This window comes from Bidens hawaiensis, unplaced genomic scaffold, assembly GCF_021521415.1.
Source record: "Bidens hawaiensis isolate Kalapana, Puna unplaced genomic scaffold, B.hawaiensis_p1.1 tig00041108_1, whole genome shotgun sequence".
NCBI lineage: Eukaryota > Viridiplantae > Streptophyta > Magnoliopsida > Asterales > Asteraceae > Bidens > Bidens hawaiensis.
In genome coordinates this window covers 140,038-159,009 of record NW_027497265.1, presented here as the reverse complement: position 1 = coordinate 159,009, position 18,972 = coordinate 140,038, and the positions used below count along the sequence as shown (strand labels likewise).

At 35.0% G+C, this 18,972-nt stretch overlaps 2 protein-coding genes across 2 annotated transcripts; one reads left to right on the top strand and one right to left on the bottom strand.

Annotated features, from left to right (window-relative positions):
• Positions 1–286: 286 nt before the first annotated feature.
• LOC143592628 (ribosome biogenesis regulatory protein homolog) lies at positions 287–2,524 on the bottom strand. The gene is made up of 7 exons (XM_077072507.1): positions 2,400–2,524; positions 2,015–2,165; positions 1,896–1,947; positions 1,698–1,826; positions 1,468–1,585; positions 585–768; positions 287–490 (listed from the first exon to the last, which is right to left on the bottom strand). The coding sequence occupies exons 1-7, from the start codon at positions 2,489–2,491 to the stop codon at positions 302–304; spliced, it is 915 nt and encodes a 304-aa protein (XP_076928622.1). The 5' UTR covers positions 2,492–2,524; the 3' UTR covers positions 287–301.
• Positions 2,525–16,496: 13,972 nt separating this feature from the next.
• On the top strand, positions 16,497–17,070 carry LOC143592627 (uncharacterized). Its single transcript, XM_077072506.1, has one exon. It carries the CDS (start codon positions 16,510–16,512, stop codon positions 17,068–17,070), a length of 561 nt encoding a protein of 186 aa, XP_076928621.1. The 5' UTR covers positions 16,497–16,509.
• The last annotated feature ends 1,902 nt before the right edge of the window (positions 17,071–18,972 follow it).

The following is an 18,972-nucleotide window of genomic DNA, read 5'->3' as shown; positions in this document are numbered from 1 at the left end:
ACATTTAAGGCTGGCGCAGCAAATTCCAACATGACAAGTAAATCATGTTTCGGGCTGGCTTGTATAATGTACTTAATTAAAAGAGCCGTGTTCGGGTTGACATGTTTAAACAACTTAGTTAAACAGAACCCACTAATACCCGCTAGCCCATTGCACACAGTTAAACAAATGAGTTCGAGTGACATGATTTTTGGGGTGTGAGAGTTAGGGTTGATGTTTTTGACATGAATAAATATAATGGTCTTGTTCAGATTGAACAATTCAACATGTCAACCACCAACCCATCACGTTTACACCCATGTCAAAAGGTTGACTTTTGACCTGTTTGACCACCCCTAGAAGTTGAAAAGCCAAAAAAGTGTATAAATTTTATTACCTTTCCAACATTGAAAATTTCATGAGAATTTTTGGCCATTAACTTGTTGAGAATCTTGTCAGATTGTTGCTTCTCTAACGAGCCCATTCCTGATCCTTCAACAACAGGTAAGAACTGGAAACATATAGAAAGTGGCAGTCAAGATTAAAGGGAAATTATGGGTTATAAATGTCATACGTTATTAGTTTGAGGGGTCTGTTTCACACACCTTCCTGTATTTCTTATCATGTTTTGGGGGCTTTTCACCAGCCAATTTTTTGTCAAATTTACCACCACTGGCGGTTGATGTTGCTGCCATTCCTGCTACATTCTGTAGCTCATCCTTGCTAACTTTTCTTGGTGCAGTTTGGGTCCCGGTTATAGGTAATGCAGTTGCAGCAAGTTGTACATGACTGCCACATAGAAAAGCAGGGTAGGGGTTGGTCAGGCCTTGTAAATAACCGACTCGTAACCAAAACAACTAGCATAAACTAACCAAACTCGACCCAAAATCATAAGTTTGGTTTTATGCTTTCTCAAAAACAGAAATTCTGATTAGGTTTTGAATGTACTCATCTTTGAAAAAACCAAACCAAACCCATGAAAGTGAAAAAACCAAACTTGTAATACATGGTGACTGGTGTAGACTAAAAAATGAAACGCCATTGTGAAACAAATCAACTAATCATTAACAAAAAATTTAAGTCCAAAATTTTAGGCCCAAATTCATTAGTTTGAAACTTCAAATTTGTTTCCAGCCATAAACTTCAAGCCCACATGTCAAAACCAAAATGGTTTTCAAAAACTCAAATACCTAATTTCAGGTTTGGTTTGGGTTGAACCCAAAAACTTCAAGTCTAAATGTCAACCAAAACCAAACAAATTTCAAAAACCTAAATACTAAATCTTCAGTTTAGTTCGGATTGAGCCCAAAAAATTCACAAGCCCAAATGTAAAGAACAATACAACCGGTTTTCAAAAACCCAAAACCAAATTTTTGGTTTGGTTTGAGCCAAAAACTGACCCCTAAGATGTATGCAGCATGCAGAATGAATGAATACTGTATGTATGAACTATTGACATAAACCATGAAAGAACAAAAAAGGCAAAACCTTGGCAAAGCACCAACTTTTGCAGCCTCTTTCAAATTTTGCAAACGGTTCTTTTCTTGTTTTTCAACTCGCTGCTTTTTCTCTGACCGTCTTTTAGCAAACGGGTCAACTCCTGGCTCTGCAGAACATCAAAACATAATAATTTAAACCTACCTGATGCTTTATACCACATTTCTTGAAACAAACACTGTGCATACAAAGACTAAACTATAAATTATACAAACACTTACCATCTGTCATTTTGGCCTCGATAATTGGAAGGTCATTGTCATCATTGACCCGGTCATAACCATGGCGACGCTTCCATTTACCCGTTTGTTCATCATAGACAAGCTTGTCTTTCTTTCGGTTTTGGATGCCTGTATAACGAGCCAACAGGTCAGCACAATTACTTGGTATTCTCATGGTCACTAAAAAAAGGTACGTACCTTTCTTTTTGGCAAAGATCTCCCACTTCGTTGGAGGTTTAGGCTTTGGCAGCTGCAAGAGAAAACGGTCTTACATGAGTTACAACAACAACAAAAACACTTTCTAATGAAAAACATACGGGTTTTTCTCTGGGTAATTTTGTGGATGGCGGTGGCAATGAGACAACAGGCCCGGATGCATCTTGGGTGGAAGGTAAGTTAAAAAGAGCATCAGCAACGGCTTGAATCAATTTAGTACCGTGAGCTATGCATTCCTTCACAAGATCCTCCCTAATACAATAATCAAGTAAACAACATAACATGAAATAACCATGTGTAAGATTACAATATATAATAAGTGAACTGAATTCGATACTGAAAATATATATATACATATATACATTTTGTGTCGAGAGTTTTAAATCCGTATCGAACAAATTGGCATAAATTATACATAGGAATTGGTAATTCATATATCCTTTGACCTTATAATGAAAACTAGAGGATGAGAGTAATAATCCTAACCTGTTATCAGGAAGACATGAGAATTGGTGATTAGGATCGAATGCCACGAGATTGCCAAGGTCAATTTGGTACTGCTGATGTTCTTCCGCCATCGATGATTTCTTCTTGTCTACTACAATGCAGGGTTTTGTCGGCAAAATATAATAATATTAAGGAGGGTTTTAGGTCAAGTACTTTGTATGAGAGATTCACTTCAAGTCCTCTTATTTATCAGCTAATGCTGATGAAACCTTAAACTTTAGACTTTTATCCCTCTACTTCTCTATGTGCTTAAAAACCTCATGGGAGAGAGGGAGAGCCCCAAAAGTTAAATTATATGGTATGATTATGAGTGCTTGCAAGTTGAAGGGAAATAAAATGTTATATGAGAAAGTTAAATACGAGGTTTTACTGTTCACGTCGTGTAATTTTTTAATATTTAATAGATAGTGGTTGTGAGTAGGGTAGAGAGAAAAGATCATGATAAATGTATAAAAAAATATTATATTATTAAATAAAAAAAATAAAATGTAGTATTTTAATGTAATTATATGAACATGGATAAGGAATGAGACTAAGAATGCTTAAAAACTATATATTAAGATAAAATAATACAATTTTGCCTCACTAAAATAGATTAGAGAAATCAAAGTGAAGGAATGGCTTTCTTTTATGGTTATTCAAGAGACTCTAACGTCAAAATTGAAGAAAAAGCAGGTCAGATTATTTTGAGATAATTCCTCGTTTAGGATGGATTATGTGGGGCTACTGGAGATCAAGGGGTTTCCTATTTATTTATGACATGTCTTTGTTTAGACCTCTGGAGGTGATCAAGGACATGAACTTTCTAGTTACCAAGGGTACGATTGTGGGTAGAGAGGAGATTTTGTCTTATGAATATGTATGCTCCACAAGGTACGGCGAAAAAAAAAATGTTTATGGGATAGGATTGTGAGTTTGAAAGATAATCATGTAGGGTTGTGGATTTTGACAGGAGACTTTAACGCGGTGAGAGAACCTTCTGAAAGGTAAAACTCTAGTTTCAGCCATGTTAGAGCAATAGATTTTAATGTTTTTCTGTTCAAAACAATTTGTTAGAGTACACTATGAAAGAGGATAGGTTTACCTTTCAGAGGGAAACAAGTTGAGCAGAATTGGCAGGTTTTTAGGCAGTCAAGGGGTGAAAAATATGTGGCCGAATGCCCAAACGACTGTGCTAGGGTATTACCAAAATTGTTTTTTGGGCGTAGTGTAACAACTCGGGTTTTCAAACTATTGTTTTACATCCGTTACCCGAACCGCTTTTACATCCGGGTAATTTTATCAAATAAAAATATCGAGTTAATTAATTTTTATGATAATATTGTTTAATTATCTATATATTATATTTATAACTTATACCCTTTGGCAATTTTTGCCAAAAACTATACTTTTACCCCCTTTGTTTCCATCTCTATACTTAAGGGACCTATTTGCAAATCTGTTATAATATATAATCCAAACCCATTAACCATCTACCCATACCCGTATTTCTATCCAGACACCCGGCCCGTGACCCGAATTCTTTACTTGATCAATACTCTTCGTTGTATATTAGGAATTGATTGTTTAGATCGTTTATACGCGTATTTCTAACTAACCGACTCAACTAATTAGGAAAACTAGATCAAATTGATGCGAAACTCAATTATATTCAAACCCGTCAACTCGTATTAGCGAATTGCCAATAACAGTTCGTGTTAATCAAATTAAACTATCATACATCACCTCTGCAACCTCGTAAACTCAACCACTAAAGCAAATGAATTAATTTGACCCGTTGATAGTGTTTCGGATCCCGTCTTTGGTCGCCGTTGTCATGCCGTCGACCATCAATACGTGATCGAACCAGGTAATTAGTTTGTGGATTGTGGTCGTTTTAACTTGTAATTTTATAACCCTAACATTAATTAGATTAACGATTAACGGATTAAACGATTTAGAATTCTAGGGTTTCTAAACAGTTGGGATTCGCAGGTTTCTGTAATAATTATCTTGGTTTTCATGTTATAACCAAGTAACCCAGTAGCACAATTGGTTTGGTATGTGAGTTGTGATTATGTGCACGCGGGTTCGAGCCTCATTGAAGGTGTTTTTAGATTTTATTTTTGTAAACTTTGTTTTAAGTAGTATAGTTAATTATAACTAAATATAATATCGAATACATATTAAGTAGTATAGTTAATTTACGTTTTTTTTATCCATAAATTTCATTAGAAGTTTTCGGACTTGTATGTGTGTGTATATGTATATAGGTATTATAATTATATATTAATAATAATAAACTTTATTTTATTAAAACATGACACTCCTAATTCATGTTTTCTCATAGTTGAACGCCTCTATAAACTCGATTATATTACTTTTATATATAAAAATATTATATATATATATATATCATTCTTTAAAAAAAATTGCAACAATCGTATTTTAAAGGTATTAATTACATTTATAAAATTAGATCTTCGTTAAGTATTCCAAATTATATTTTGTTATATATTTAAACGTTTGTATTATAGTATTTAATATTGCAAGTTATATTTATGTATTGTACACATTTATAGTTGCTTTATATTTATTTAAATGTTATTTAAATAATTGTATAATTGTATTATATTCAACTCATATTTAATCATTCAAACTAATTAGTTATAAGTTTAATCTTATGATTATTATATTTAACGGTATTTTATATATAATAAATGTAATGTTTTTGTTGATTTAATAATAGGCAATTATATTGTTTTTACATTAATAATAACAAGAGAAATCTATCGACCAAATAATAAACATTCTAATCCCAAACCTAACTTAATCACATCGAAATCTTAATTCAATAGATCGTGTTATATTTTTTATAATTAATTATTTAACTAGGAATCCTTGTCGGTGTATCCCGAAGGGTTCATCTCTCTCACGTCATCATTTATGTTTCGTTCATACGACCAGGTGAGTGATCTCTCCCCTATTTTACTTGTTTTCAAATGTTTTGGTGACACTTGCGTACCATTTATCAAATTATTTATCTCATGAATTCTCAAACGCCAACTGTGATCTTTGTGACGTGTATCAATTGAATGACTGTCTGTTACTTGCTATTTGCTTACTTGCTTACCTGAATAATATGATCATTATAGTATGATCATACGACCGTCGTAGTGGCCGGATCCCGATCGCATTGGCAATGGTTTTACCGACACTCATTACTTGCTCAACGATTTCATTGTTTATACTCACAGATAACAGTTTTGCCTATTTTTATTCATTCATTTATATCATTATATATTACCATTTTTGTTTGTGTCAAAACTGGTGATCTACTCACTCAACATGTACGTGTTGTTGACAAATATATATTTTGTACGCATTTGCAGGTTATAGATTTGGATTGCTTATCGACTGAAGCTCACGTAGAGATGACTTTAGGATAATAAACATATACAAGAATAGTTGGTTTTGTATTTGAAATTTTCTCTATTTTTGTTGTATTTAAATGTTGTTTGATATTGTCGCTTTATAATTGCTTGATGGTACCTTGCAAGCTGTGACAATCAACTCACACCCCGACATTTCCGCCGTAGTTTGGGGTGTGACAGATTGGTATCAGAGCCGAAGGTTTAAGATAGGTCATTAGTGGTGCCTTAGTAACATGCGTAGAAGCCCCATACGTGCTTATTTGTTTACCTGATGTGTTCTATTTGATTGTTTATAGCTTACGTAATTATTTGCTAGATTAAGTACTTATTTAATTGTTTATTTTATTTGTCATGCACACACACACCTCCGAAGCTATGATTCACTCTCAAATTATTTTATTACTCCGAGACTGTGTCTCATTCTCAAAATATTTTTATAACTCCAACGCAATGCCTCATTCTCAAGATATATATTTACATTTATATTTTTGTTGATTGTTTTCGTTGACGGGAATTTCTTTTAGGATTTCCTAAGTATTTTTTACTTTTTAAGCGTTTACCGTAATCAGTTAACGATTACAGTTTTCCATTGCGTTTTATTGTTATTATTTGATTACTTTTAAATGTCTAGTCGGGTGAAAAGTCCATGGTCCGCCATGGACACGCCAACTATTCATTTTCACAATTATTATATATACGATATTTGGTTGGAGCATTTGTGACAATCGTCAATTTCAGGTTAACTCCGTTAACTCAACTCCGTCAATTCAAACTTAAGATCATTAAATCTATAACGCACACTTCATTGCATTTAAACTAGGGTTTGAATGACGCTTAACACTTACTACATGTGTAGTCTTTCGGGAATTGCACCGAAACGTAAACGAGTTGACGCAAAAGATTGATGAATAAACGAAAAACGTCAAAACAGTAATTATGTGATAATTATGTGTTAGACTTATGTGTTATGTGATAACATGGTTATAAACGTTAACTCAAGATGTAAACAAGTTAGTTAGGCTAGAAAAGTAATACTAAGAAGTGGAGGGACTTGAATGTAACATGTTATGTTATAAATACATCATTAACCAAACCCTAACTATTATTCTTCTTCCCCCACAAGTGCCGATCGGAAACCCCACCCCCTTGCTCCTTGGCTGCCGTCACCTTCACACACACATACAACCATCAAATCAAGCCCTTTATTGAAGAATTAGGTGCTAGGAAGGTATAATTGATTATCCTATACATCCTTATTACTTGATTTTGATGTTTAATGGGTTAATTGAAAACCCTAATGAGCCGATTTTGTATGTGTGTATAGTTAATATGATTGTTGTTGATTGGATAATGATTTGATAACTAGTATTGATATTGTTACACGTTAATTGTTGTGTCTTTGATTTGAGTTCAAACAAAAACCCTAATCATGTATGTAATGTGTAATTGATGTGCATGGATGGTGTTTATGGAGTCTAGAGTGTTATATGAATGCATGATAGTTCATAGATTGTTAATATGTTGAGTTTGGATGCAAACAGTTTCTGGACAGAATGTGTTATTGATGTTTAAGTGACTGTAACGAAGTGTAAATGTGAAAATTGGTTGAGATTATTGATACTACAGTAAACTAGGTTGAGTCTAGTTTCTAAAGAATATAAACTTGTAATTTTTGGACAAGTAGAAGTTAACTTTTATGATTTTACAAAAACGTTGTGCAAAGCTGAGTTGTTAGACCTGCTGTTAGGTTGTTTTGTTAATTGGTCTCATGAACTACGAGACCAATTGGGTTGGTTACACTTCTGGGAGTTGACTTATTGAGTTAGGAACCTAACCCAAGTGGTCTTGCATTTATTGGATTTTTCGTTTAATGGGAATTGCAAATAACATTCTGTTGCGCATGAATTTGATTGTTATGAGTTTGCTGTAATGATTTGATGATTGTGAGAAAACTATGAGGAATAAAAATATATAAAAAATATGTTCTGGAAACCTAAGACATATATGCTTCTGTGATGATTTTTGGTAAATTAATTGAGATGCTATGATCGGTGGAATAGTACAATCTTTCAAGTAGAATTTCTGTCTCGGTGAAACTAGCTGCTGAGTTTTGTGAAAATGCATGAAACATGATAATTGCTATATAATTGTTATGTTTTGACCAAATTACCCTTGCGGGGAATAATTGCTAATTGATTGTCATAATTTGACCAAATTGCCCTTATGGGGAATAATGGCTAGTTAATTGTCATGATTTGACCAAAATGCCCTTGCGGGGAGAAATTGCTAGTGATGTACTTTATGAATACATGACACGTATATGATTGCTTACAAATGTAATGTATCACAAATACACTTGTTAAAGTCACACACGATTCACAAACGAAACACGAAACATGTTATGTGCATAGGTATTATGTGCCGGGTCTAGAGACTCGATAATATTCCGACACTTAGAAAAATCTCTTTGTTGTTTTAGAACGCTAGAGAGAGTTTTTCTGTGACGCGCATCTTGGTGATTTAATTTGGGAATTTCTTCGCAAACAGTGAGTTTCACTTTCCCCTTTTAAACGCTTTTCACTTGGGGGAGATAACATACTCCGAAACGCATTTAAGATTTTGTTAATATAGATTATATATCACTTGTAAAGACTAAGTGGCAAACGCAATAACAAAAGTCCTTCATAACATCGAACCAGTTAATATTTGGATAATAGCGAGTTACTGTTGAGTAGTACTACTGCGTTTGACAAACCCCACCCAACGCTAAACTCGACTGGATATCGAGCGGGTGTAATCTTGGCTAAACACATACCATGGTCTGGATGACCTGGTGGCAAGGCAAATTGATAAACAGTCAGCTTCGGTGTCGAACACTTAGTAATACTTGCTTTATAGGCTAGCTACCTATAGATATATAATTGACATAACACTATCTGGTAACGCAAAACGCTGTAACGCAAAACGCTGAACGCAAACGCTAAACATTTATTTTTATATAACTTGTGAACTCACCAACCTTGTGTTGACACTTTTAGTATGTTATTCTCAGGTAGCCGAGGCGGGCGCGGGGTTTAGGAACATGCATTGCTTGAAAACGCTTTTGTTATGCAAACTTATTTTTAACGGTTATCATTGGTTTTAAGTCGTCCTGCGTGACGCAACTTTTGGTTAAAGGTTTTTACGCTTCCGCATTTAATTACTCGTAAACGTTTTCATGGTTTTGAAACTTTATTTTATGGTTTGATTATAACTGATGATTCCGATCCTGTTAGTTCACACCCTCTGACGGTAAAACTCCGTTAGTGGATTTTGAGGGTGTGACAGCATTATCACGCGCGGTGATACACGAGATACTTCAACTACTCATACTTACATTTGTCATTCGTTAATTAGTTTGGTCGGTTAAAACGACACGTAACACTCATGGGCCAACAAAATACCATGGACAAGCTCATGGGAAATCCAATACATTGAGAAACTTACGTTATTTATTATTTGTTTATGTATTTTATTTTATTTGAAACAAGTTACGATTTGACTCAATTACTTAATTACATGGGACCAAGACTTATTGATTCAATTCATTCACATACTCACAAATATTTTCATTCTCATGATGGAGGACAAATCATTCACTCACTAGGACTCTGTTATATATCACAAGTCCATCTAAACAATTTACTATTTAATTTTCTAATCGGTTATATCACACTCATATTATCACATTCACAAATTATCAAGAGCAATTAATAACTATTTTCTCATACGCATATTATAACATCATCAAACTATCAAATATAATAAAAGTATTATTAAATAGCTTAATATTTAAAGAATATCCCTCATGTTCACGATTATCACGTTATCAATTAACGAACTTATCACAAGTAACTCAATACCCCCAATAACTATCAATTACATCTCAGTTATCACCCTCAAATTTTAAGTATTAACATTTTAATTTGTTATGCTTTGATAAAATCGCATATCAAATCACTTCATTGAACACATGCCCAGAATATTGTATGAACCCTAGAATCATCAATCGGCCAAAACACTCGACGTTTGGCCGATTGTTCATAGGGTTAATGATACAGACCTCAAAATGCACAAACTAAAGCAATCAATTAGCTTATTTGATGTTTAATTGCAGCTTAATTAGAACAACAATGCCGGACCAGAATCCAATGAGGAAGACAAAGCAGGAGGTTAATATAATCAAAATTTTTATGGGGGGTTTGTTAACGATGCATGAGTGATAGTTCAGATGCGAGCAATTACGCTATGATCGTTTCTATAGTAAGATCCCAAATTAGCCTAAGGACGGCTCGCTAATATAATCAATTCGTGTAGATTGATCTTGGTTTCCAAATTGCAAGTGTCGGCAAGGTCGTTTAAGGCATGTGGTATTATAAACCCATATCAATTCCATGTAAGACGCAAAGATTAACCTTCAAGAAAACTAAACGGGTCACGGTTTGGGTATTTGGATCATGGATGCGGGTTGGGTAATGGGTAAACATGTTTAATATAATAATTATACAGATTTTGCAGATTGGTCCTTGTACTATTGAGGTGGAAACAAAATGGTTTAAAGTATATTTTAGGGTAATAATTGTATATATAACAAAGCTATTTATATATATTAAATAAATATAATAAACAAATATTAATAAAATAATAAATACTCGATAGACACGATATTGTTATTGATAAAATTTCCCGAACATGAAAACGGGTTGGGCCATGGTTAATAAAATAATAAATTAAAATCTGAGTTATTACAATTGTATGCTTTATCACATTCAAACTAATCAAACAAGCTTATGAACAAGTATCACAACAACTAGCAAACTAATCGTTCTGATCAAAATAAACTTAAACCGACTAAATGCACAATAATACCAAACATCAATGCTCATAGATCAATAACGAACAATTATAATTAGTTGTTTATAAAATCATGATAAATACTATTATAAATACAAAATTCTACATCCCGGGTATGATTCGAGAAGATTAGACGCACCTCGTCATCGAAAGGTCTTCAATCCTGATGATGCAACGTTGGAGTAGGTTTGCATGGCCGAATACTCCCCGAGTACTCACTACAAGGTATATCGTCGATGTGAGTTTCTTTAATTTCGCCTAGTTATTAAGAATCGATCAAATGTGGTCAAACTCAACAAGAATTACATCTTATCAGTGAACTTGATCCAATTTTGACTCAAAAAATAGAGCACGATTCGCATTTCTATAATATTAAAGAACAAATATAATTTTTTTAATTAATGATTAGCAGTTTTTAGAATATTTTATTATTTAATAATGTATTTCTCTTATTTATATTGATAATCACCTATTTTGTTATAAATATGAGTTTTTAGAATATTTTATTATTTAATAATGTATTTCTCTTATTTATATTGATATTCACCTATTTTGTTATAAATATGAGTATACTTATGATATTTGACATATATATAATATCCAAAAATTAATTTTATTTATATTTACTATGTGTCTCCGAGTACTTTGAGTAAACCCAACTCCCCGATTACCCTGAGTACTCCCCGAGTCCGTCTAGCGACTTTTACAACCTTGTGATGATGTAAGCCATTCAGAATTGATCAAGAGATAATTTGTAGCCCTATAATTCACCCAAAACTGCTTAAAGTGGCTGTAATAATGGTTTAGGGTTCGTAAAATAGAATATATAGGTCAAAACCCGTTTTTTCACTTTTTATCATGTCAATTGCGTATCGCGATGGGCATAGTCACATGTGGTCGAGTAGTGCTACCAAAGAACACCTCAGTTTTGGATTGTTCTCGTCGAGAAACTCAAAATTCATGCATTATGGGTCTTGCAACTCATTTTCTAGCCCATGATATGCTCGTTTTACTTCTTGCTCGCCTTTTGCCAACGCATCTTGTTTAGTTTCAGCATCGGCTTCGGGTTCTCATCCAAAATCTTCCCAAGTCATTATATGACATCCATCTTAACTTTCATATGCTTCCTATATCTCAGAGCTTGTTTAATCATCGTCTTAATGGCTCTGGATTAGCTCGTTTAAGCATCAAACACCTGCAATCATAAAAGACTTAAAGTAATCGTGTTCGCTATATCTAAACTATTAAAAGACATGAAATAACACACACATATACGTGATTTATACTCGACAATCACATAACAAACTAATATATACGTATTTAATCAAAACAAAACTACGTTAAAAACTATAACAAATCATTACGAAATATTAAATAGCAAAACAATTAAAAACAGAAACCTAAATAAGCCCCGGTAACACCGGAGGCTCAAACTAGTTTTATATATTTAGGAGGATAATATATTTTTAGATATTATTTATATATCAAAATCGTTACCCCATTTGAAGTATATTACTTACAACAAATTAATTAAGTTGTCTAAGCACAAATAACCAAATCGGAACCAAGCATTACTAACAGTTTGATTTGGTTCGGTTTAAGATTTCCATGGTTTGGTTTCGGTTTACAAAAATAAAGCGGTGACTTACGGTTTCACCTAAAACCCATGAAAACTGGACCATAAACACCCTTATCATGAACTCATATATCTTAAGTCACTTTTTGTAAATGCTTGGTTTTAACTGGTGCACTGGTTTTTATTAATCCTAACTATTATCTTTTGGTCGTTGTCGGTTTCAACTAACGAATTGGTCTCTGACGGTCCCAAATTTTAACATATTTGTTCCTGACGGTCCACGACTAACAGAATCCTAACGCCGTTAATTGCAAGTCGACGGAAAAACGTTTTTGGCTGGAAAACTCACCCCCCGGAAAACTCAACATTTTCATTCCAAACATCTTTGTAACTTTGTATCGGACCTTTAGAAACTTTTTTCTAGTAAAAACCTCAATTATTGAGGTCACCAAAACCCTAGAACCATCATCGAAATCGGTTTGGTGGTGCTCAAGTGGCGGTGGTTGGTTGGTGGTAAGTCAATTGGTGGTGGTGGCGGTGTTAAAGTGGTGTTTTCCAACAAAAAAATGTGTTTTTTCCGACCAAAAACGTTTTTTCTGGTGATCTGCAACTAACAGCGTTAAGACTTTATTAGTCGCAGACCGTTGGAACAAATAAGTTAAAATTGGATCATCAGCAACCAATTCGTTAGTTGGGACAGACAGCGACTAAAAGACGATAGTTGAGATTGATAAAAACCAAGATACCTTTTTAATTTGATAGAATGTGCACAAAAGGTTAGATGGTATGTGGCCATGTGACAGATAGGGTCTTTGCTACAAATCAGAGAGCTTTCGGTGACAAAGTGTTTCGCAATAGTCTCTTAGTGAGAGAAGGATGTGTTGGCACTCCATCGATAAAGGTGCATGGAAAACCGAGCGTGAGTGAAAACTTCACCATGTATCACTGGCGTTATTAAAACATCACCAATGGATTGTTCACCAACAGATAGGGCTGGTAACGAACTAATTATTTATCGAATAGTTCATGAACCATTCAGATGAAAGTTCTACTAAGTTTGTTTATTTAATAAATGAACGACCATGAACAAGAAATTATGTTCGATTAGTTAAACAAATGAACATGAACATATCCCACGTTCATTTAGTTATGTTCGTGAACGTTTGGTAATGCGTTCATGAACATTCGTTAATGTTCTTTCAAAAAAGTTATCCAGGAAAATTTTTGTAAATTTATTTATTTTACCTAAACATTTTATATTTTTTTTAAATTTATTATCCCTAGCATAAAATAGAAACGTATTCTTTTATTGTTTTTGCATTGTTCACATTTTCTTTTATTGTTTTTGCATTGTTCACATTTTCTTTTTCATTATTCACATTAATGAATACATAAGTCTCAATCTCTAGGCTTCGCCGATTTTATTTGTATTCGTGAACCGTTCATGAACATATTCTTTTCCTTAATGAATAAACACGAGCATAAAATTTCGTTCGGTAAATGTTTGTGAACCATTCGTGAACACATTATTTCCTTAACAAATAAACATGAACAAGACCATGTACGTGTATGTTTGGTTCGTGTGCAGCCTTAACAACATATCAATAATGCATGTTACTAGTAGAAAATCATTGCAATATCAATGCTTAGTTCACTAATATATCAATGATGGATGGTCTCACCCACAAACGAGCAAGGACCGAGAAGCACTTGTGATGGGTCACTCACAGGCCATTCGTCACAAAGGCTCATTTGATCGACAACGAACAACTAGCCTGAAATGAAATTTTATCCGGAAACCCATCCTTTAGTTCCACTTGTATTCCTCATTAACTACCAACGGATTTAAGATGAGTGCGTACTATGACTTTTTAATGTTCTTGATACTTTGTCGGAGTTCCATCACCGTTGTTCGTTAAATCACCAACGAATATGTAACAAATCATAACTACTTTTTTTTCCACATATGCTCTAGTCAAGGGGTGAGCAAATTAACCGTCTTAACCGTTAACCGAACCATAACCGACATAACCAAACCGATTTTAACCGATAGCCGACATAACCAATGGGTCGGTTAAATGACTTTTCAAAAAACGCCAAATACGGGTCGGTTTTGGTTAAAGATGATTCCAAAACTGTCATAACCGAACCACCCCATCTGTTTAACTGTGAATCTAGATATAGGGGTTTAGAAATTGGAATTAATGGATGATCGTGGTATTTGTTTTTACTCGTCTTTAGACATTTCGTAACCTATCTCTACACCTATTGGGCCGATAATACATGTGGGATCTTCGCAATCAATATAACAATTAGATATATTCCATGTTATATTTCAATTCCATAATCTTTGTTTACCATAACTGATTGTTATAGCTACACATATGTAAAACTAATAGGCATACATGTAAAACTAATAGGCATGGCTCATGATTATGTATTGTTGAAGATTAATATATAACTGATATGCATGTATGTATTGATTATTATATTTTGATCAAAAGGGGCTAAATGAGCTTGCCACCTTGCAAACATTTGTTTAGAAACATTATATTTAAAATCTTTGTCAAACATAAATTTAGCTGCCTGACAATCAGTTTTTATTGTAAATTTTTGATTATATAAGTCATCTTGAAATTTTAAAACACATTTTACTATTGCTAAAACTTCTTTTGCAATAGTTGCGTAATTTTTTTGACTATTATTCCATTTTCCAGAATGGAATCTAACCAAATATTCTTGTTTATTGTTTGGAGAAACTTGTTTAAGAATTCCTCCATAACCAATGTCACTAGCATCAGTTTCAACTATTTTTTCCCAATTTGGGTTAGCAAGATTCAAACATGGAAGATTTTGAACCTTTTGTTTAATTTTTTGTATTGCCTTAGTATGATCATCTGACCAATACTTAGGATTCTTTTTTAACCTATCATACAAGATAGCTGTATCCTTAGCAAGATTTTCATAATAAGGAGAAATATAATTTAAACTCCCAAGAAATCTTTGTAATTGAGTTTTATCTAAAATTTCATCAGGAAATTTAGAAGCAAATTCAATACTTCTATGTATTGGAATTAAAACTCATTTGTCAATATTATGGCCAAGGAATCTAACATTAGTTTGGAAAAGCATCATTTTAGGTCTAGAAATTACTAAACCATTCTTTATAATAATATTTTTAAAGATTTCTAAATGCTGAAAATGCATTTCTATATTTTTTGAAAATATTAATATATCATCGATATATACAATGATAAAATTTGAATAAGGAATGAATATATCATACTGTAATCTTATACATTATTGATTTATTGATTCAATGTTTTGATCACGGTTAACTGACCCATAACCGACCCGCTATAATCTTTAAAACCGCTTAACCGAAACCGTAATATCGGGTCGGTTACGGTTATGATTATTCATTAACCGACATTATGGTTATGATTATGGTTATGGTTTTAGTTCAAAACCGCCCTAAACCGAACCACGCACTCCAATCTAGTGTTATATATTTTGTAATATATAACATCAAAAATATCTGAAAACATGTGATCCTATTATTTTTTGTTATTGATTTTTTTATCTAATTTTTTCCAATTTATTTTTACACATGCCGGCCTGTTATTGAAAACTTGTGATTCTATTATTATTATTTTATTTTATTTTTTGAACATCTAATTTTTTCCACTTTTTTATTCTTATTTTAGACTAAAATCCACAACTATTTGATTCAATATCATACATATTTGTTACTACACTAAGCTAATGGTTGTATGCAGTCGTATTTGATCCTGTCAATCCTATATGATCCTGTCAATTTAAAGATTCAAAGTTGCAAACGATTTATTTGAAAAACATGAAGAAGACTTTAAATGAAAAACAATAATTGTAAATTACCAAATACTCCTTGAACTCATCTTGACGAAGACCAAGCAACCGCTAGAATATTTGGATTTGATGGTCTTATGATAACCTAGTACCATAAACATATGTAGGAGATCACAAACTTAATTAGTTGAATAACTAAATTGTCAAAGTGGTTAACTTGTCAATTTCATTACCATTTCTAGACTTCAAACAAGAGCAAACCCTAGCCATCAAAACTAGCTATAGCCCTCTCAACCAACATTTGAAGTAAAAGCAAAGAAAACTCATCATCATAAACCGGCCAACTCCCTCTCACTCCCTCCTCCTCATTTCCCCCACCATGGACACCAAAACCCTACCACCGCCTACGGCCATTGACTACAGCGCCAATGTAGACACCTCCAGCGCTTTCCGCTCGGTTAAAGAAGCCGTAGAGATATTCGGGGAGCGGTTTCTCACGGGCGAAATCTTCTTACCATCGCCTAAACAACCTTTCACCTTACCAAAACAAGAAACACCATCATGGAAATCCACACACCCCTCTCAAACATCATGGAGATCATACTCACCACCACCGCTACTCGTTAACTCCCTGAAAAAGCTTGAATCCGAACTAGAAGAAACCAAGAAAGAGTTGAAGTTACTGAAAGAAAGAGAGTCGGAAACCGAGGTGGTTTTGGCATCTTTGAACGCAGAACTCCACAAGAACAAGTTAAAGATCGCAAAAGCTGAAGAGAAAGCTCTGGTGGTTAAAAGCGGTGGTGGAGGGAGGAAAGTGGTGAAGAAAAAGCCGATAGTTCCACTTCTGGGAGATTTGCTTTCAAAGAGAAAAGGAAAATCGAATGCTAGTTATCTTCTGAATCCATTATATTATACATCTCCTCAAAAGAATTGGATTTGAAAACTAGCTAGATCATTTTATTCGTTTGGTTTACCGTGTGAATCGTTTTAAAATTTAAACTAAACTAGCTGTATTAAAGAATTGGAAAAGAAACAAATTATTGTGGGTTGAATTACACGTGTTTGTTACTTTGTTGTCTATATGGTTTGGGTGAATGCACTCTTCCTTAAATGACCTATACAGTACATCTGATCTATGTTTAAGAATCGAGCATATGTGTAAAATGAGATAAGCTCGATCGAGAACATATATAAATTTGAAGAGGTAGGTCCCAGCAGAGCCCAGTTGGACCCGCAAGACTCACCTTGAACAGGGACGTCTGCGCAACGACCAACTGCTCCCGCAGGACCCACCATGCTCAAAGAACCTTACGCAGTACGCCAGCTGTACCCGCAGGGAAAGCCTCCCAATGGTGAAGTACCCCGCCTGTTCCCGCAGTTGCGGATACAAGCCATCAGGGAAGGCTACCCGCACTAACAGCAAGGCTACACGCACAAGGCACTAGCTACTTCAGTAGTCACATGAAGGAATGAGCAAGGCGGGATTTCTCCCACCTAAATGAGCCAGTCCGTATGCTTCTGGAAGATCTTTTGTACTATACCTACTAAGGTATGGGCAGAACAGACGATTTGACCAGAACAGCCCATGAACCAATCACAGGGTGACAGCTCACCGACAACAGTACGAGGAGGAGCACCCTCTAGTACTGTTTGTCACTATTAGCCGCTGCCTACTCACCAACCCTTACGATGGGACGTGTGCAGCCTACAGTTGGTGGAACAGTGCGTAGCCGACAGTAAAGGAACAGTGTACAGCCGACCTTGTTACTGTCGGCCGTAGCCTATCCACCAACCAGCATGGCCTGTGCGTAGTCCACTGTTGGTGGAACAGGAATACTATTCAGCCTGCTGTACCTTCTAGGAAACCTACCTTCGGCTATAAATACTCCAACACCTTGGAATGGTAAGGACATCATCTGATATCTCAATCTTATCTAGCAATCTCTTAATATACACTTATATTCAGAGCAATCTAGTCTGATTCTCACGCCGGAGGGTGGTCACAAGGAGGAACCCCCCCTTCTCAGTGACGAGCTTACGGTGTCTGTTTTGCAGGTCCCCTGAAGAACAACCTTCTCTGCTGGACCTCATCCTCGTGGGAAACATTACTTAACCCCCAGATTATCTATAATCTGCCCAGGGTTCATCTAGTGTTTCTTCATTGGCGCCATCCGTGGGTAAAAGCTAGAACTAATTATTAGTTTTTTCAAAAGTTCTGAAGAAATGGTTAATGTTACTCCGGTCCCAAGGCCAGTAATCGACCAAGAAATCCCGGTGACCACAACCCCAGCAACTGGGGGGAACACCGGCGGTTATACAAATCTTACGAACACTACCCCGGTTACCCAAGCCGGGGCAAGTGCAGTAAATATTCCACTGGGGTTCACTGATGCCCAGTTGGAAAAACGAACGAGGGTCCCTCGCCAAACACTAGATCAAGTTAAGGCGTGGGCCGAAGCACGTCAGAGAGAGTTCCAAGCTGAATTGGATGAACGCTTGCGTTCAGTTCAACAGGCTGACGAATTCGGCAGTACTCGCCAACATCTCAATATGAACAGTGAGTGCGAGTACTCAGACGATGAGAGGGAAGAATCCGATACCGACGCAAACCCTCGCCATAAGGCGAAAGGGAAGCGTAAGGAAACGGACTTCCAACCGAAAAGGAATTTTGGGGAAGCCTTTAAACCAACGAATGCGGAGAGAAACCCGCGTGACTTCTCCAAAACCTTTAGACCAACTGCTACAAATGCAGGAAAGTCAAAGTTCGCAAGGGACATTGCGGAAGCAATCGCCCCGAGAAGTGCCAAACAAATGTCCAACATTGGCACTTATGATGGTCTAT

Bases quoted from the DNA above. Each gene is read 5' to 3' on its own strand.
- LOC143592628 (XM_077072507.1), bottom strand. From the start codon at position 2,491: ATGGCGGAAGAACATCAGCAGTACCAAATTGACCTTGGCAATCTCGTG. The intron at 1,948-2,014 runs GTATGTTTTTCA...TTTCTCTTGCAG, and splicing joins AATTACCCAGAGAAAAACCC to CTGCCAAAGCCTAAACCTCC. The intron at 1,586-1,697 runs GTAAGTGTTTGT...GATGTTCTGCAG, and splicing joins CGAGGCCAAAATGACAGATG to AGCCAGGAGTTGACCCGTTT.
- LOC143592627 (XM_077072506.1), top strand. From the start codon at position 16,510: ATGGACACCAAAACCCTACCACCGCCTACGGCCATTGACTACAGCGCC.